General features: G+C 45.0%; 1 protein-coding gene across 1 annotated transcript in view; it reads left to right on the forward strand.

The window, feature by feature from the left end:
• EXOC4 (exocyst complex component 4) overlaps positions 1–12,476 on the forward strand; it is a 343,578-nt gene that overhangs the window by 259,010 nt on the left and 72,092 nt on the right. Inside the window, exon 11 of the mRNA XM_028746503.2 lies at positions 500–719. Coding sequence (XP_028602336.1) covers positions 500–719 — 220 coding nt within the window. The remainder of the gene's footprint in view (positions 1–499; positions 720–12,476) is intronic.

The following is a 12,476-nucleotide window of genomic DNA, read 5'->3' on the forward strand; positions in this document are numbered from 1 at the left end:
CACCAACCTTCTAATTGGCAAGCCTAAGAGGCTCAGTGGTTCAGACTGCAGTGCCACCCACCCCCCTGATGCCATTTTAGGCTCAGACTGCACATTATAAAATTGTATGGGGTGTTAGCGGAGGGGTAGTACCTCTGGTGGGAGTCATGTCATGCTCCTTCTGGAGTAGTTTGTCCACCTTTGGTCCCTACCCTGCACTCAGCTATCACCTGTGGCTCCTAGAAGGTGTCATCATGCGACAGCAGCCACACTGCGGCAAATGCGTCTGGCCCATGGGCTGGTAGTTCCTCAGCCCTGTTTTAATGGGAGCTGTACAAATGATAAGCTTTTTAAGATAAACAAATTTCTATCAATTCTAGTAGGAGCGTGTTTCTGAAAGATAAGGTAAGGATTCACCCCTTGTTCCATAAAACGTCTGGAAACGGTTAGCTGAAATCTAGTTCCATTTGACTTGGCAAACATAGTAACAGCGAGTTCCCCCTGCTTTAATGTGTTTCAGATTTATTCAAGAGATTGAGCACGCTTTGGGACTCAGCCCAACTAAGCAGTGCCCACTCCGGGAATTCCTCACCATGTACATCAAGAACATCTTTCTTAGCCAAGTCCTGGGAGAAATCAACAAGGAAATCGAAGGAGTCACCAAGATAACTGAGCCACTGAAGATCCTGGCCAGCGCAGACACCATGAAGATGCTGGGCGTGCAGAGGCCTCTGTTGCAGGTAAGAAAGTGGCAGCATTTCGGAAAGGGGCCTCCCCGCGAAGGCACTGGTGAAGCTTCAATGCTCGATGTTCCCATGCTTGTTTAGAATAAGTTGCAATTCCGATATGCCCTTGAGAAGCCTTCCTTCCAGATTCATCATACATGGTAGAATGTAAGCATTTTTGACAGAGGCATCATGATAGCGGATAGCCCAGTAAAACTCATTCTGAAGTCTGCCTGCACAGCTGCTTCTGCCATAATGAGTTGCTTATGATAATGAGGCCATTCCTGGGATTGGCCTTCTCTCTCGCTTCTGGGGGAGATCACTTGTGGCTCTCCCAAGAAAATGTCATTACCAGCCGCGATGGCATACTGTTCTCATCTTGTCAAATTACTGTACATTAATCAGATGGATGTTGGTGACGAGAGATGTTCAAATGGCCACGGAGAGCTGCCAAGCGAGTTTTGTTGTTTAGTGCCATAAACAAATGAGTTTTCTTTCAGGTCCATTTGCAGCCATAATCAGAAACTATTAGGCTGCAGTCGTAGCCGATCAATTGTGCATTCCATGCTTCTCAAGGGTGAACGTGACCTTTGAGACACGAGTGAAAATTCTGATCAATAGATAATACTTTGTGCAATGTAGTGATTTTCAGTCTCATCTGAAGTGCTTTTTTATATATTTGCACCCCTATATATATATATATATATATATATATATGCGTAAGCGTAAATTATTAGTGGCTAAACTGAGACACCAAGAGGTTGTTTAAGACTAGGGGTAACCTGGCTGCAATCACAGGCATAGTTTGAGGTTAATCTACAGTTAAGGGCAAATGGAGAAATGCAAATGGACTTGGGGTGTTTATGCCTTCATTTCCCCCCATTGATCCCAGTTTGAATACCCACAGCAAATAATTGCACTATCAGTGTAAAAATAGCACATTTAAAAGCATGTTCACTGGTTGTTGCTAATTTACAAATACAGTTTTATTCTTCGTATTCCATCTACAATTATTAGGTCAACTTAGGTAGGTTTTTTTTAAAAAAAGAGTTGTGTGCTTTCTTTGGCACCTTGTTGTTAAACCAAGATAGATAATTTACAAGTACATTCAATAGGGAGCATGCAGAACATAGTACATGTGTGTTAATGAGACCTGCAAAATCTTTCTAAACCTTTCTGCTGGCTCCCTACAGAATAAGAGCTAACCCAAGGAGGGCAAAATACCTTCCTCATGAAACTGTGCAAGAAAGGAAAGGCATGTTTCTTTTTAGTTGTGACTTGGACTGAATCTAGACTGCCTGGACATACTGATGGATTGTATGTGGTCTGAAATATTGAGACTCAATCCAGACAAGACAGAAGGGCAGTAGGCAAGCCTGTTCTGGATGAAAAAGAAGCACTAGGTTCACTCACAACCTGAAGGGTATTTCGGATCCAGCATTACTCCTGGAGGGTCAAGTGGCTGCATTGGCTGGTACTCCAGCTATAACCCTTTGTGTAGGAGAAGGGGGAGGATCTGGCCTGAATCATATCTTCCTTTAGGTTATTGCAGTGTGCTCTGTGTGGGGCTGCCCTTGAAGAGTGCCCAGAAACCTCAGCTAGTGCAAAATGCGGCAGCCAGACTGTGACTGGTGTGCACTTTAGGGACCAAATGGATGATATCAATTACCCTGCCTTTCAGTCTGAGCACAACTGAAGATGCTTGTTCTGTTCTATAAAACCCTAAATGATTTGGGGCCAGGATAATTTGAAGCTACTTTCAAGAAGAGGGGACGCGGGTGGCGCTGTGGGTAAAACCTCAGCGCCTAGGACTTGCCGATCGCATGGTCGGCAGTTCGAATCCCCGTGGCGGGGTGCGCTCCCGCTGCTCGGTCCCAGCGCCTGCCAACCTAGCAGTTTGAAAGCACCCCCGGGTGCAAGTAGATAAATAGGGACCGCTTACTAGCGGGAAGGTAAACTGCGTTTCTGTGTGCGGCTCTGGCTCACCAGAGTAGCTTCGTCACGCTGGCCACGTGACCCGGAAGTCTCTGCGGACAGCGCTGGCTCCCGGCCTCTAGAGTGAGATGAGCGCACAACCCTAGAGTCTGTCAAGACTGGCCCGTACGGGCAGGGGTACCTTTACCTTTACTTTGCTTTCAAGAAGAGGCTGAACTTGGTCACTGTTACTTTCTACAGTGTGTGTTCTCCTGCTTACAGCCTTAATTTTGGACCCAGGACAGGCAAACCTTGGGGATGCATGTGCAGTTTCACATAAGTGTTTTCCAGTGTTCTGGACATATTACCCAGTGCAACTTGGATAGAACAAAATATGGCATTTCCCTTGTCCAGTGACCTGGTCCCAGAGCTAGAGGCTGCAGGGGCAAGCAGATGGAGAACCGGGTCTAGGTCAGGTTCCAGAGATTCTTGGATTGCAGGGGGTTGGGCTAGATGACTTTCAGGGTCTCTTCCAACTCTACAATTCTATGTTTCTATGATCCTTTAAGTAGAAACAAGGCCTTCTGCACACAGCATTGCAGCTGTTGTTGTTGCATCATTGCAACTGTTTTGGAGTGTTATTTATCAAACACTTACTGTAGATAGAGCAGTAAAACCAACAAAACATTCTCACAATCTGGTACTGACACACACAGATGTGCATGTGCAAGCTCACAGATATTCACATACAAATATGCTTTTCCATCGCCACATCTTGACATTTGGTTTATACCCAGCTTTTCAGCTGACCTGGCCTCAGACACACACTGTGTGATGGATTATTTTAATTAGCCCAACGGCATGGACAAGCTTGCCTTCACAAGGCAAATATTGTGCTCATAAATCTTCATTTTTACCCCTTCGACCATATCTGTGTAGCTGCTCTCATCCCCTTGTCCACATCCAGGAGCCGTTTTGCTGGGAACTGCTTAGATTTGATTAAAGGTGTTTCTTGGTTCAGACCAAGGCTGAAATTCTGAGAATGAATGAGCTGCCTTAACCACATTGGAACGGATGCCCACCTAAGTCATTATCCTGCCTCGACCAGTGTTTGGTATTGGGTGCCAAAGGGAAATATTAGTAATCTGTATCCATCAGCTCTAGATTTCAAAACTCTGAGATTTAACCTTTCACCAGCAGGTATTGATATTTCTGCCCTCAATTTCTTGATCTGAACCCCATAGCCACAACGTCCTGCCATCGGTTCTAATGACCAGTAGTGCATCCAGTTGTAGGAGTATCCTGCTGGTTAGTGAAGGCAATAATTAATCAGTGCTGTGCTCTGTTGTTGGTAGTTGTGAATTTTGATCTCATCTGAAGTTCTCAGGGGGTGACAGGAAATACAGAACAGATGTCTTCCATGGTAGACTGGGAACCAGTTAGAGGAGGGTACCCACAAATCAAAAGTCCTCTTCCACACCACCACCCTCAGTCTTTCTTCATTTGTTCCGTTTCCCAGTGTGGTATAGTGGTTAAGACTGGTAGCCTCGTAATCTGGTGAACCAGGTTCGCTTCCCCGCTCCTCCACATGCAGCTGCTGGGTGACCTTGGGCCAGTCACACTTCTCTGAAGTTTCTCAGCCTCACTCACCTTACAGAGTGTTTGTTGTGCGGGAGGAAGGGAAATGTTAGCCACTTTGAGACTCCTTCGGGTAGTGATAAAGCGGGATGTCAAATCCAAACTCTTCTTCCTTCCTTTGATGCTTGATTGTATATCTCTGAATTGTTCAAAAACCAGAACTCTTGCCAGTCACATAAAATGCTCATAACATAAAACAGCATATATAAATGCAGAGAGATACACTCGTTTGGAAAATTGCCTGAGATAAATAAGAAATTGTGCATGAAATCAAGGAAGAGGCTGGAGAGCGGCACCAACCCCAGAGTAAACATTGGTTGCGTCACACATTCAGTCGATTACTCATCACTTGATGACTGTCAGCTGAATATGTGAAATGTCTTACTCTCAGCTGAAAACTTGTGTTTGAGTTGGCATCAGGTGATATCATAGTTCTCATGGCAGTGATTCATCTAATAGCTCATTTGCACAAAGAAGCCATCACTTGATGCTGTGGTCAAGTTTCAAACATGCATAAGGGCCTTTCCCTACACTGGACACTGGGAACCCTGGGTTTCCCATTAAAGCCACAGTTTTCAGGCACCCTGCTATGGCTCCCTAATGAGGGGTTCTGCATGAAAAATGTTTGCAAGCACAAGTTTACATTGTTCACACTTTACATTTTTTCTGGTTTTCCAAGTACTTTTCAATGTGAAGTAGAAGGCTGGTAGAAGGACTTCTGCGAGTCTACAAGTTGCAAAGCATCTGCTAGTACATAGCTTCAGGTTTACAAGTTCCTCCTAGCTCATAAGGCACATAATTATACCTAGTTGTTTTGTGGGCTTTGTTTTTCAAGTAATATGAAATCCGACAGCAAATTCTTGCAGAGACAAACGAAAGATTCATCACTTTTCAAACAAAGCTAGATAAGTTATCTTTTGAAGCACACACCCACCCACCCCATCCCGCACAACTGAGCATTCCCAGTAGGGAGGATTTTGCCAAGAAAAACCAAAGCTGAAATTGCACAAGCGCTATGGTCCCAGTGTTCATTTTTAACATGTTGGTGCTAAATAGTATCTAAGGAATGTGAAGTCTGCCAATTAAAAAAACCTGCCTCTTATTTTCTGTGGCAGAAAATAAATTTGCACACATACATGTGTGCATGTATTCAAGATTCAAGATTTGGAAGATTCAAAATTTGGTGGAATCTTTGAGATGCTTTGATGAGTGGGATATGAGCTCTTGATTTGTAAAGAGGCTTTAATGGATGTAGTCAGTAGAATAATCAAGCAGGACTGTAGGGTTCAGAGCAGCTCCGCCAGGGCCCCGGTGTCACCTTACTCACCCACCACCCAGTAAGTCGGGAGCTCATTGCTTTTCCAAGCATGCTGTTACTCACCTGAGACACCACCACTGCCACCATGGCAGTCTATAGGCATAATGGATCAAAACTGGGTGGCCAGTTCTATTGGGAGTTCTAAGACTAAGATGCACACTTACTTTTCAAGGGATATGTGGAAAAATAGAGGGGGGGGCAGCTTTTGCCATTTCTAACCCTCCACTACAACTTGTGGAAGCAAATTCCATAGTTTAGCTATGTAATTTGTGAGGTATTTTCTGTTTGTCTGTCCTGAATCTCCCAATATTTAGCTTCATTGAATGTCCCTTAGGTCTAGCATAATTTAATGCACCTCTAACATGTCCCCTCTTACCGTATAAATGGCAGGTGTTGCACCTGCCTTGATTAGTAATATAGACAACGCAGACCAACTCAAAACTTTGCCCCAACTTATGGCAAACCTGTAGTATAGACAAGCCCTCAACCTCTAGCAAAGAAATGCCACTTTGGTTTTATTTCCCCCCGTTTATTCATGGGGACATACCACTCACTTTAACTGTTGTTGCAAAAAAATTGAAACTAAGATTCTCAAATCCTGCATTTTTGCGCTGAAGGCTATACAATATGCCCTGTAATGTAGAAAACGCCATGAAGCCTCCAGATCCCTTGACAGTAAATATGTAGTTCGTATATGCCAGCTGTCCGACTCTGGTGACATTTCAGTGTTGACAGAATATCTGTCCAGTATAAATAATAATTTGACCTTAATAACTGATCATGAAAAAAGTCCAGGAAAGGTCAGCCAGATGGACTGAGATGCAGACGTTAAAGGCCTTGAACAGACGTAGGAGGTTCCTTCAAATATGTAATTTGGAATCTTTGAGACCTTCATGTGGTCAGAAGATGCTCTGTGACTATATTTGCTGTTGATTCTGACAGCTGCTAAAGCTGCCTGGGTTTTGACTTCCAGTCTGGTCTCCATGCCCCACACGCTCCCCCCTGGGCACATGCCTGCCCATTGGCTCACTCAGTCTTCAGAAACACCTGGCAGCTTCCAACAGTAGAAGAGGGACTAAGAAATATGCTACAATTTCTCTGTGACTTTTTGTTCCTTGTGTGAATGAAGACGCCAGCGGCATTGCAAGAAGTTGCAAGGGGCTTCTCCACCAATGGCTCCACCCGAAGACACCTGAAGGCTTCCAGCTACTTGGAGACTCCTTTGTAGCTACTTACCGGTAACCTGCATTGCATTTGACATACAGTGCAGTGGTGATGCAAGTCGGATTTTAGGTGGGGCTAAGGAAGATAATTACCTTTAACATGGCCTAACAATGCTGCCATAGATGTCACTTAAAGGTAAAGGGACCCCTGACCGTCAGGTCCAGTCGTGGACGACTCTGGGGTTGCAGCGCTCATCTCGCTTTATTGGCCAGCATGACCAAACCGCTTCTGGCAAACCAGAGCAGCGCACGGAAACGCCGTTTACCTTCCCACCGGAGCAGTACCTATTTATCTTCTTGCACTTTGACATGCTTTTGAACTGCTAGGTTGGCAGGAGCAGGGACCAAGCAATGGGAGCTCACCCCGTCGCGGGGATTCGAACCGCCGACCTTCTGATCGGCAAGCCCTAGCCTCTGTGGTTTAACCCACAGCGCCACCCGTGTCCCCTGGGGATAATTATTATTATTATTATTTATACCCCGCCCATCTGGCTGGGTTTCCCCAGCCACTCTGGGCGTCTTCCAACCAAATAATAAAAACAATACAGCATCAAACTTTAAAAGCTTCCCTAAACAGGGCCATCTTCAGTTTTCTTTTAAAAGTAAAATAGTTGCTTGTTGCCTTGGCATCTGCTGGGAGGGCGTTCCACAGGGCGGGCGCCACTACCGAGAAGGCCCTCTGCCTGGTTCCCTGTAACCTCACTTCTCCCAGTGAGGGAACCGCCAGAGGTCCCTCGGCACTGGACCTCAGTGTCTGGGCAGAACGATGGGGGTGGAGACGCTCCTTCAGGTATACTGGGCCGAGGCCATTTAGGGCTTTAAAGGTCAGCACCAACACTTTGAATTGTGCTCGGAAACAAACTAGGAGCCAATGAAGATCTTTCAGGACCCGTGTTATATGGTCTCAGCGGCCACTCCCAGCCACCAGTCTGACCAGTCAGGTTATGTTTTAAGTGGACAAAATGAAGATGGATTGCCACTCTGTTCTTGAGCACCACCAGGCTTCACAGTAAGCATTTCTTTCGTAGTGCCAAAGTTGCTGTTGGATCTCTCCCCTTTATTGCCAAGGAGCACTTTAGAAAGATGACTAGCTTCTGAAGATGAATTACCTCCATTCCAAGTTAATTTCTGTTTCCCAGCAGGACCCCAGCTGAACCCCGCTGGGTTTGGAAATGCCACTGATTGGGTAATGGATGAGTGCTTTGCGGATGGCTGTGCCCGCGCTCGCCTGGTGCCAGCTTAGGCTTCCCCGGTGCCCTTCATTTCCCGCTTTGCAGCCAGCCTCGCTAGAGCTAAATGGATTTTTTCACAGGACAGTAACTTGACTGTCGTTAGCATGGGGGAAATAATGTATGAGAGCAAGACAGAATTGAAATGCTTACTCTGTGAAATCCACAACTGCCTGGGAGTTCTGTAGAGCAAGATCGGCAGGAAGCCATCTGCACTGGTAGCAGACATAAATCAGGAAGGGAAAAGGCCAGTCCGTCTAGGGGCCTTCTTAGAATAGCTACACGGTTCCATAGGCACCGTTGGCTCAGACCAGTGCCAAAACTCAGGGCATTTCGACATACTCTGAGGAGTGTAAGAGTTGCCCCACTGGGTCTACCAAGGTCCATCAACATAGATACACATTCTGTTCCTGAAAGATTTTACGGGCTTTTGTTTCTAGACTCTCGTTATGTGCCTGTAAGAGATAAATATTTTATATAAACAAATGGCAAGTCAGATGCCCTGGGAAACTTGGAAGCATGGTGAAAATCATCCTTTGCTTCATCCCTGGCATTCAATAGTGCCCAAGTTATTAGGCCTTTGATCACTTTTGTGGCTACCGGCTTTGGAGAGGTAAGTTCTGAGCGAAAATCCTACCTCAACTTCCATAGTGAGTTTGGCCTCCACAGTTCCACACCACCCCATTTGCCAAGGAACACCTCCAAAATTTAAGTCAACTGTGCTGGCTGGGGCCAATGGGAGTTGTAGATCAAAACATCTAGATGGCAGCAGCTTGGTGAAGCTGGTCTAATACTTGTTAAAAAGAAAGTAAGAAGCCATGGGGTAGGCTCAGTCAGTGGAATGCGAAACTTTTAATTTCAGGATCATGGGTTCCAGCCCCATGCTGGGTGAAAGATTCCTGCCTTGCTGGGGGTTGGACTAGAATTCAGTGTTTCCCAACCTTGTGCCTCCAGATGTTTTTGGCCTACAACTCCCATCATCCCTGACTAGCAAGACCAGTGGCAAGGGATGATGGGAATTGTAGGCCAAAAACAGCTGGAGGCACAAGGTTGGGAAACACTGGACTAGATGACCCTCATAATCGCTTCCAACTCTACGATTTTATGAATCTAAGTGAGTTCCACAAACTGAGTCGTACTGTGTGAAGCAATTTTTCTGCTCTTCAGCCTACTGCCTGTCCATTACAGTCCTACATTTAATATTTATTCTTTCCACATAAACCTGTATCATGTTTCTCCCTCAGTAATCTCTTTTTTAAAAAAAATTAAAAAAGAGTACAATATTTGCAGCCAGTCTGCAACCTGGAAATTCAGAGAGCAGTAACAGTTTGCTGGGGGGGGGGGGAATACTGATATGAGTGAGAGAGAGAGGAGGCAGACACCTCTCTACTGTTTTCTGCTCTTGCTTGTTGAGGCAAACCTATCCAACCATGTAGATGCTGACATGGTTTAATCTATTTTACTGTTAATTTTAAGTATTTATAAAGTGTGTTGATCATTTTTACCTTTTTTATTGATATCCTTGTATTTCTTTTAAACGTCTTAGAGGTTTTATTACAGTCAAGAGGTATATAAATTTTGTTAAATAAGCAAATAAAAAATAGACTGCCTATGTGCATCTAGTCTTGCAGCGTTATAGCTGGCAGTGACCCTCCAGGATCACCTAATTCTCAGGATTCTGGTATGTGTTGTTTGTACCTTGATCTCAGTGGCCTGCAGACCACTCTTATGGTCACTGCAAACATTTTAGTAGTGTTTTTTTCCTGCAAATGAGCTTTTGCACCACCACACACAAATTATAGGTAAAGGTAAAGGGACCCCTGACCATTAGGTCCAGTCACGGACAACTCTGGGGTTGCGGCGCTCATCTCACTTTATTGGCTGAGGGAGCCGGCGTACAGCTTCCGGGTCATGTGGCCAGCATGGCTAAGCTGCTCCTGGTGAACCAGAGCAGCGCATGGAAACGCCGTTTACCTTCCCGCCGGAGTGGTACCTATTTATCTACTTGCACTTTGACATGCTTTCAAACTGCTAGGTGGGCAGGAGCAGGGACCGAGCAACGGGAGCTCACCCCGTTGCGGGGATTCGAACTGCTGACCTTCTGATCGGCAAGTCCTAGGCTCTGTGGTTTAACCCACAGCGCCACCCACGTCCCTTAGTGTTTTTCCTGCAAATGAGCTTTTGCACTACCACAAACAAATTATAGAGGCTCACTAAATGTCAACTGTGGGAAAATAATCCCAGCACTGCAACTGACACCCAAGTATGTCTGAGTGCTGGGGGTGGGGGAACCCAAAGCACTGGGTTCCTTGAACCCAGGTGGCTGAACTCAGGCTGGGCATGTTAGCCAGATAGACTGATGCAGATGTTGTGAAGGCAATTTTGCCTCTGGTGCTACCTTTCCTAGCAGTGTTCACACCAGTCTTGAAATCCTGTCAATCTCTGTGAGTATCACAAAGTAGTATGGCCTTAGGCTCAAAGAGAGGGCTGGGGAAGGCTGCTTGTCTCTGCCTATAATGAAATGACCTTTGAGTGAATGACAAGTGTGAGGAAGATTGGAAGAGAAATTAAGTGTGCTCTGTACCAGAAGCCATCCCATTCTGCACCAGCAAGCAGGCCTTCCCGCCTGGATTCTGTGATCAGAGTGAATTGTGCATGTGCTGCCAATTCTGTATGTATTCAAATAGAGTGTAAACGATAACGATGACAAATTCTATGAAATTACAATCTTGCCCTGTTCCTCTTTCTATTATTATACATGTAGATGGGTGGTACACTGGGCATTGGTTTAGAGTAAAGCCAGTCCACCCATGTTTTAAAAGTTCCTGTTCCTTTTCTTTATTGTAGCAGCCTTGATACAGATTTCCAGTTCATTCTTATCAAAGGCTTTTTCCACATCCAGGAAAATAAAGGCTGGTAGTTGTTTGTTTATTACATAGTTCTGTTCAATCCACTGCCTTCTTGGCACTAGATTGTAATTTTCTGTTCCATATAAACATTGTTTGGTCCTGGTGTATGCATATTGGAATAATATTGCTTAACCTGTTTGCCAATAGAGGGCTCCATATTTTTACATCTTGATTAAGGAGGGAAATCGGTCCATCTGATTGTGGAATCGTCAAATCTTTTCCTGCTTTTGGAAGTACTTTTGCAATCACTTCTGACTATGATGTTGGCAAATTTCCCATTTGCAAAGGCTTATTTATCATTTTCCCGTAATGTAAGTGCTTTTCCCCCGAAAAAGATTTTTAAAAACTCAGCCCATCTGGTCCTGATGCTTTGTTATGAAGTCAGCTATTATCTCATTAATTTCCTTCTCCATTATTAGGACTCCCAACATTGCTATATCTCCATTAGTGACTTTGGGCACAGTGATTGTAGAAAATATTCTATTATCTGTTTTGTTGACGGGTGTTTCCTGGCAGTGGCGTAGCGTGGGGGGTGCAGGGGGGGCCGGCCGCACCGGGCGCAACACCTGGGGTTAGGGCAAATCCACAGGTTAGGGGGCGCAAATCCACGGGTTAGGGGGCGCAAATTACTTGCCTTGCCCCGGGTGCTGACAACCCACGCTACGCCACTGTTTCCTGGTACTTGGTAAACTTGCCAAATATGTTCACTTATATCTTGTGAGGTTTCAACTGTTTAGTTCTTATAATTAATTGATGGTGTTAGGCATGGCACTTGTACTTTTTTAAGTATGTTGATAATGGCGTTTATCAATGCCATTGATAAACCTTTAAGTTTTGAAGGTTTATTCCCATATTGAAGCCATTTTTGTTTGATATTCTTAGTATATTTTTCTACTTTACTCAGTTGCGTTTGTTGATACCATGCTCTTAAGAGGTTCAGTTGTTCTCCCCTTCCTGTTTCTGTTCATATTCTTTTCCTGGATTTTTAAAATAAATTCTTCCGCTGATTGGCGGCGCTTCAGGAGCCCCAAGCATACTGCTCCTGAAGTCTTACTGCTCAGCACGATTTCAAAGCTGAGGGCAGGGCTCTTTGCAAATCCTTCAAAGGGGCTTGCAAAGAACTTTGTGTGCACTTTGAATTAATCCATTGATTTGGGCGACTTCAAGGCACCGTATCATGTGAAGCCCACCTGCCAAATTTGGCCCAGAAGGGATAGGGGCAATAGGGACCTGATGTGCTGACCAAAGGTAGTTTTCTCCCTTCTCTAGTTCAAGGGGCCCCCATAGAGAAGGGTCTTTGGCTTTGGGGCAGCCTTTCAAAATGGCTGCAGTTTTCCTCAGAGCTGTCCTTCTTCAAGCTCTTGTTTTAATTGAAGTTGCAGAAGCTTTTGGAGCCTCTGATGTTTTTCGCTGCTTCAAAGCAAGGATTGCAAGCTCTGGAAGTCCTTTTCTGGGCCCAATATCTCTAGCCAAGAGATAACGAGAGGTAGTTATGGATAGATAAATATAATAGATATTGATGTATCTGTATGATAAAGTAC

The sequence above is a fragment of the Podarcis muralis genome, chromosome 10 (assembly GCF_964188315.1).
Source record: "Podarcis muralis chromosome 10, rPodMur119.hap1.1, whole genome shotgun sequence".
In the NCBI taxonomy this organism is placed as follows: Eukaryota; Metazoa; Chordata; class Lepidosauria; order Squamata; family Lacertidae; genus Podarcis; species Podarcis muralis.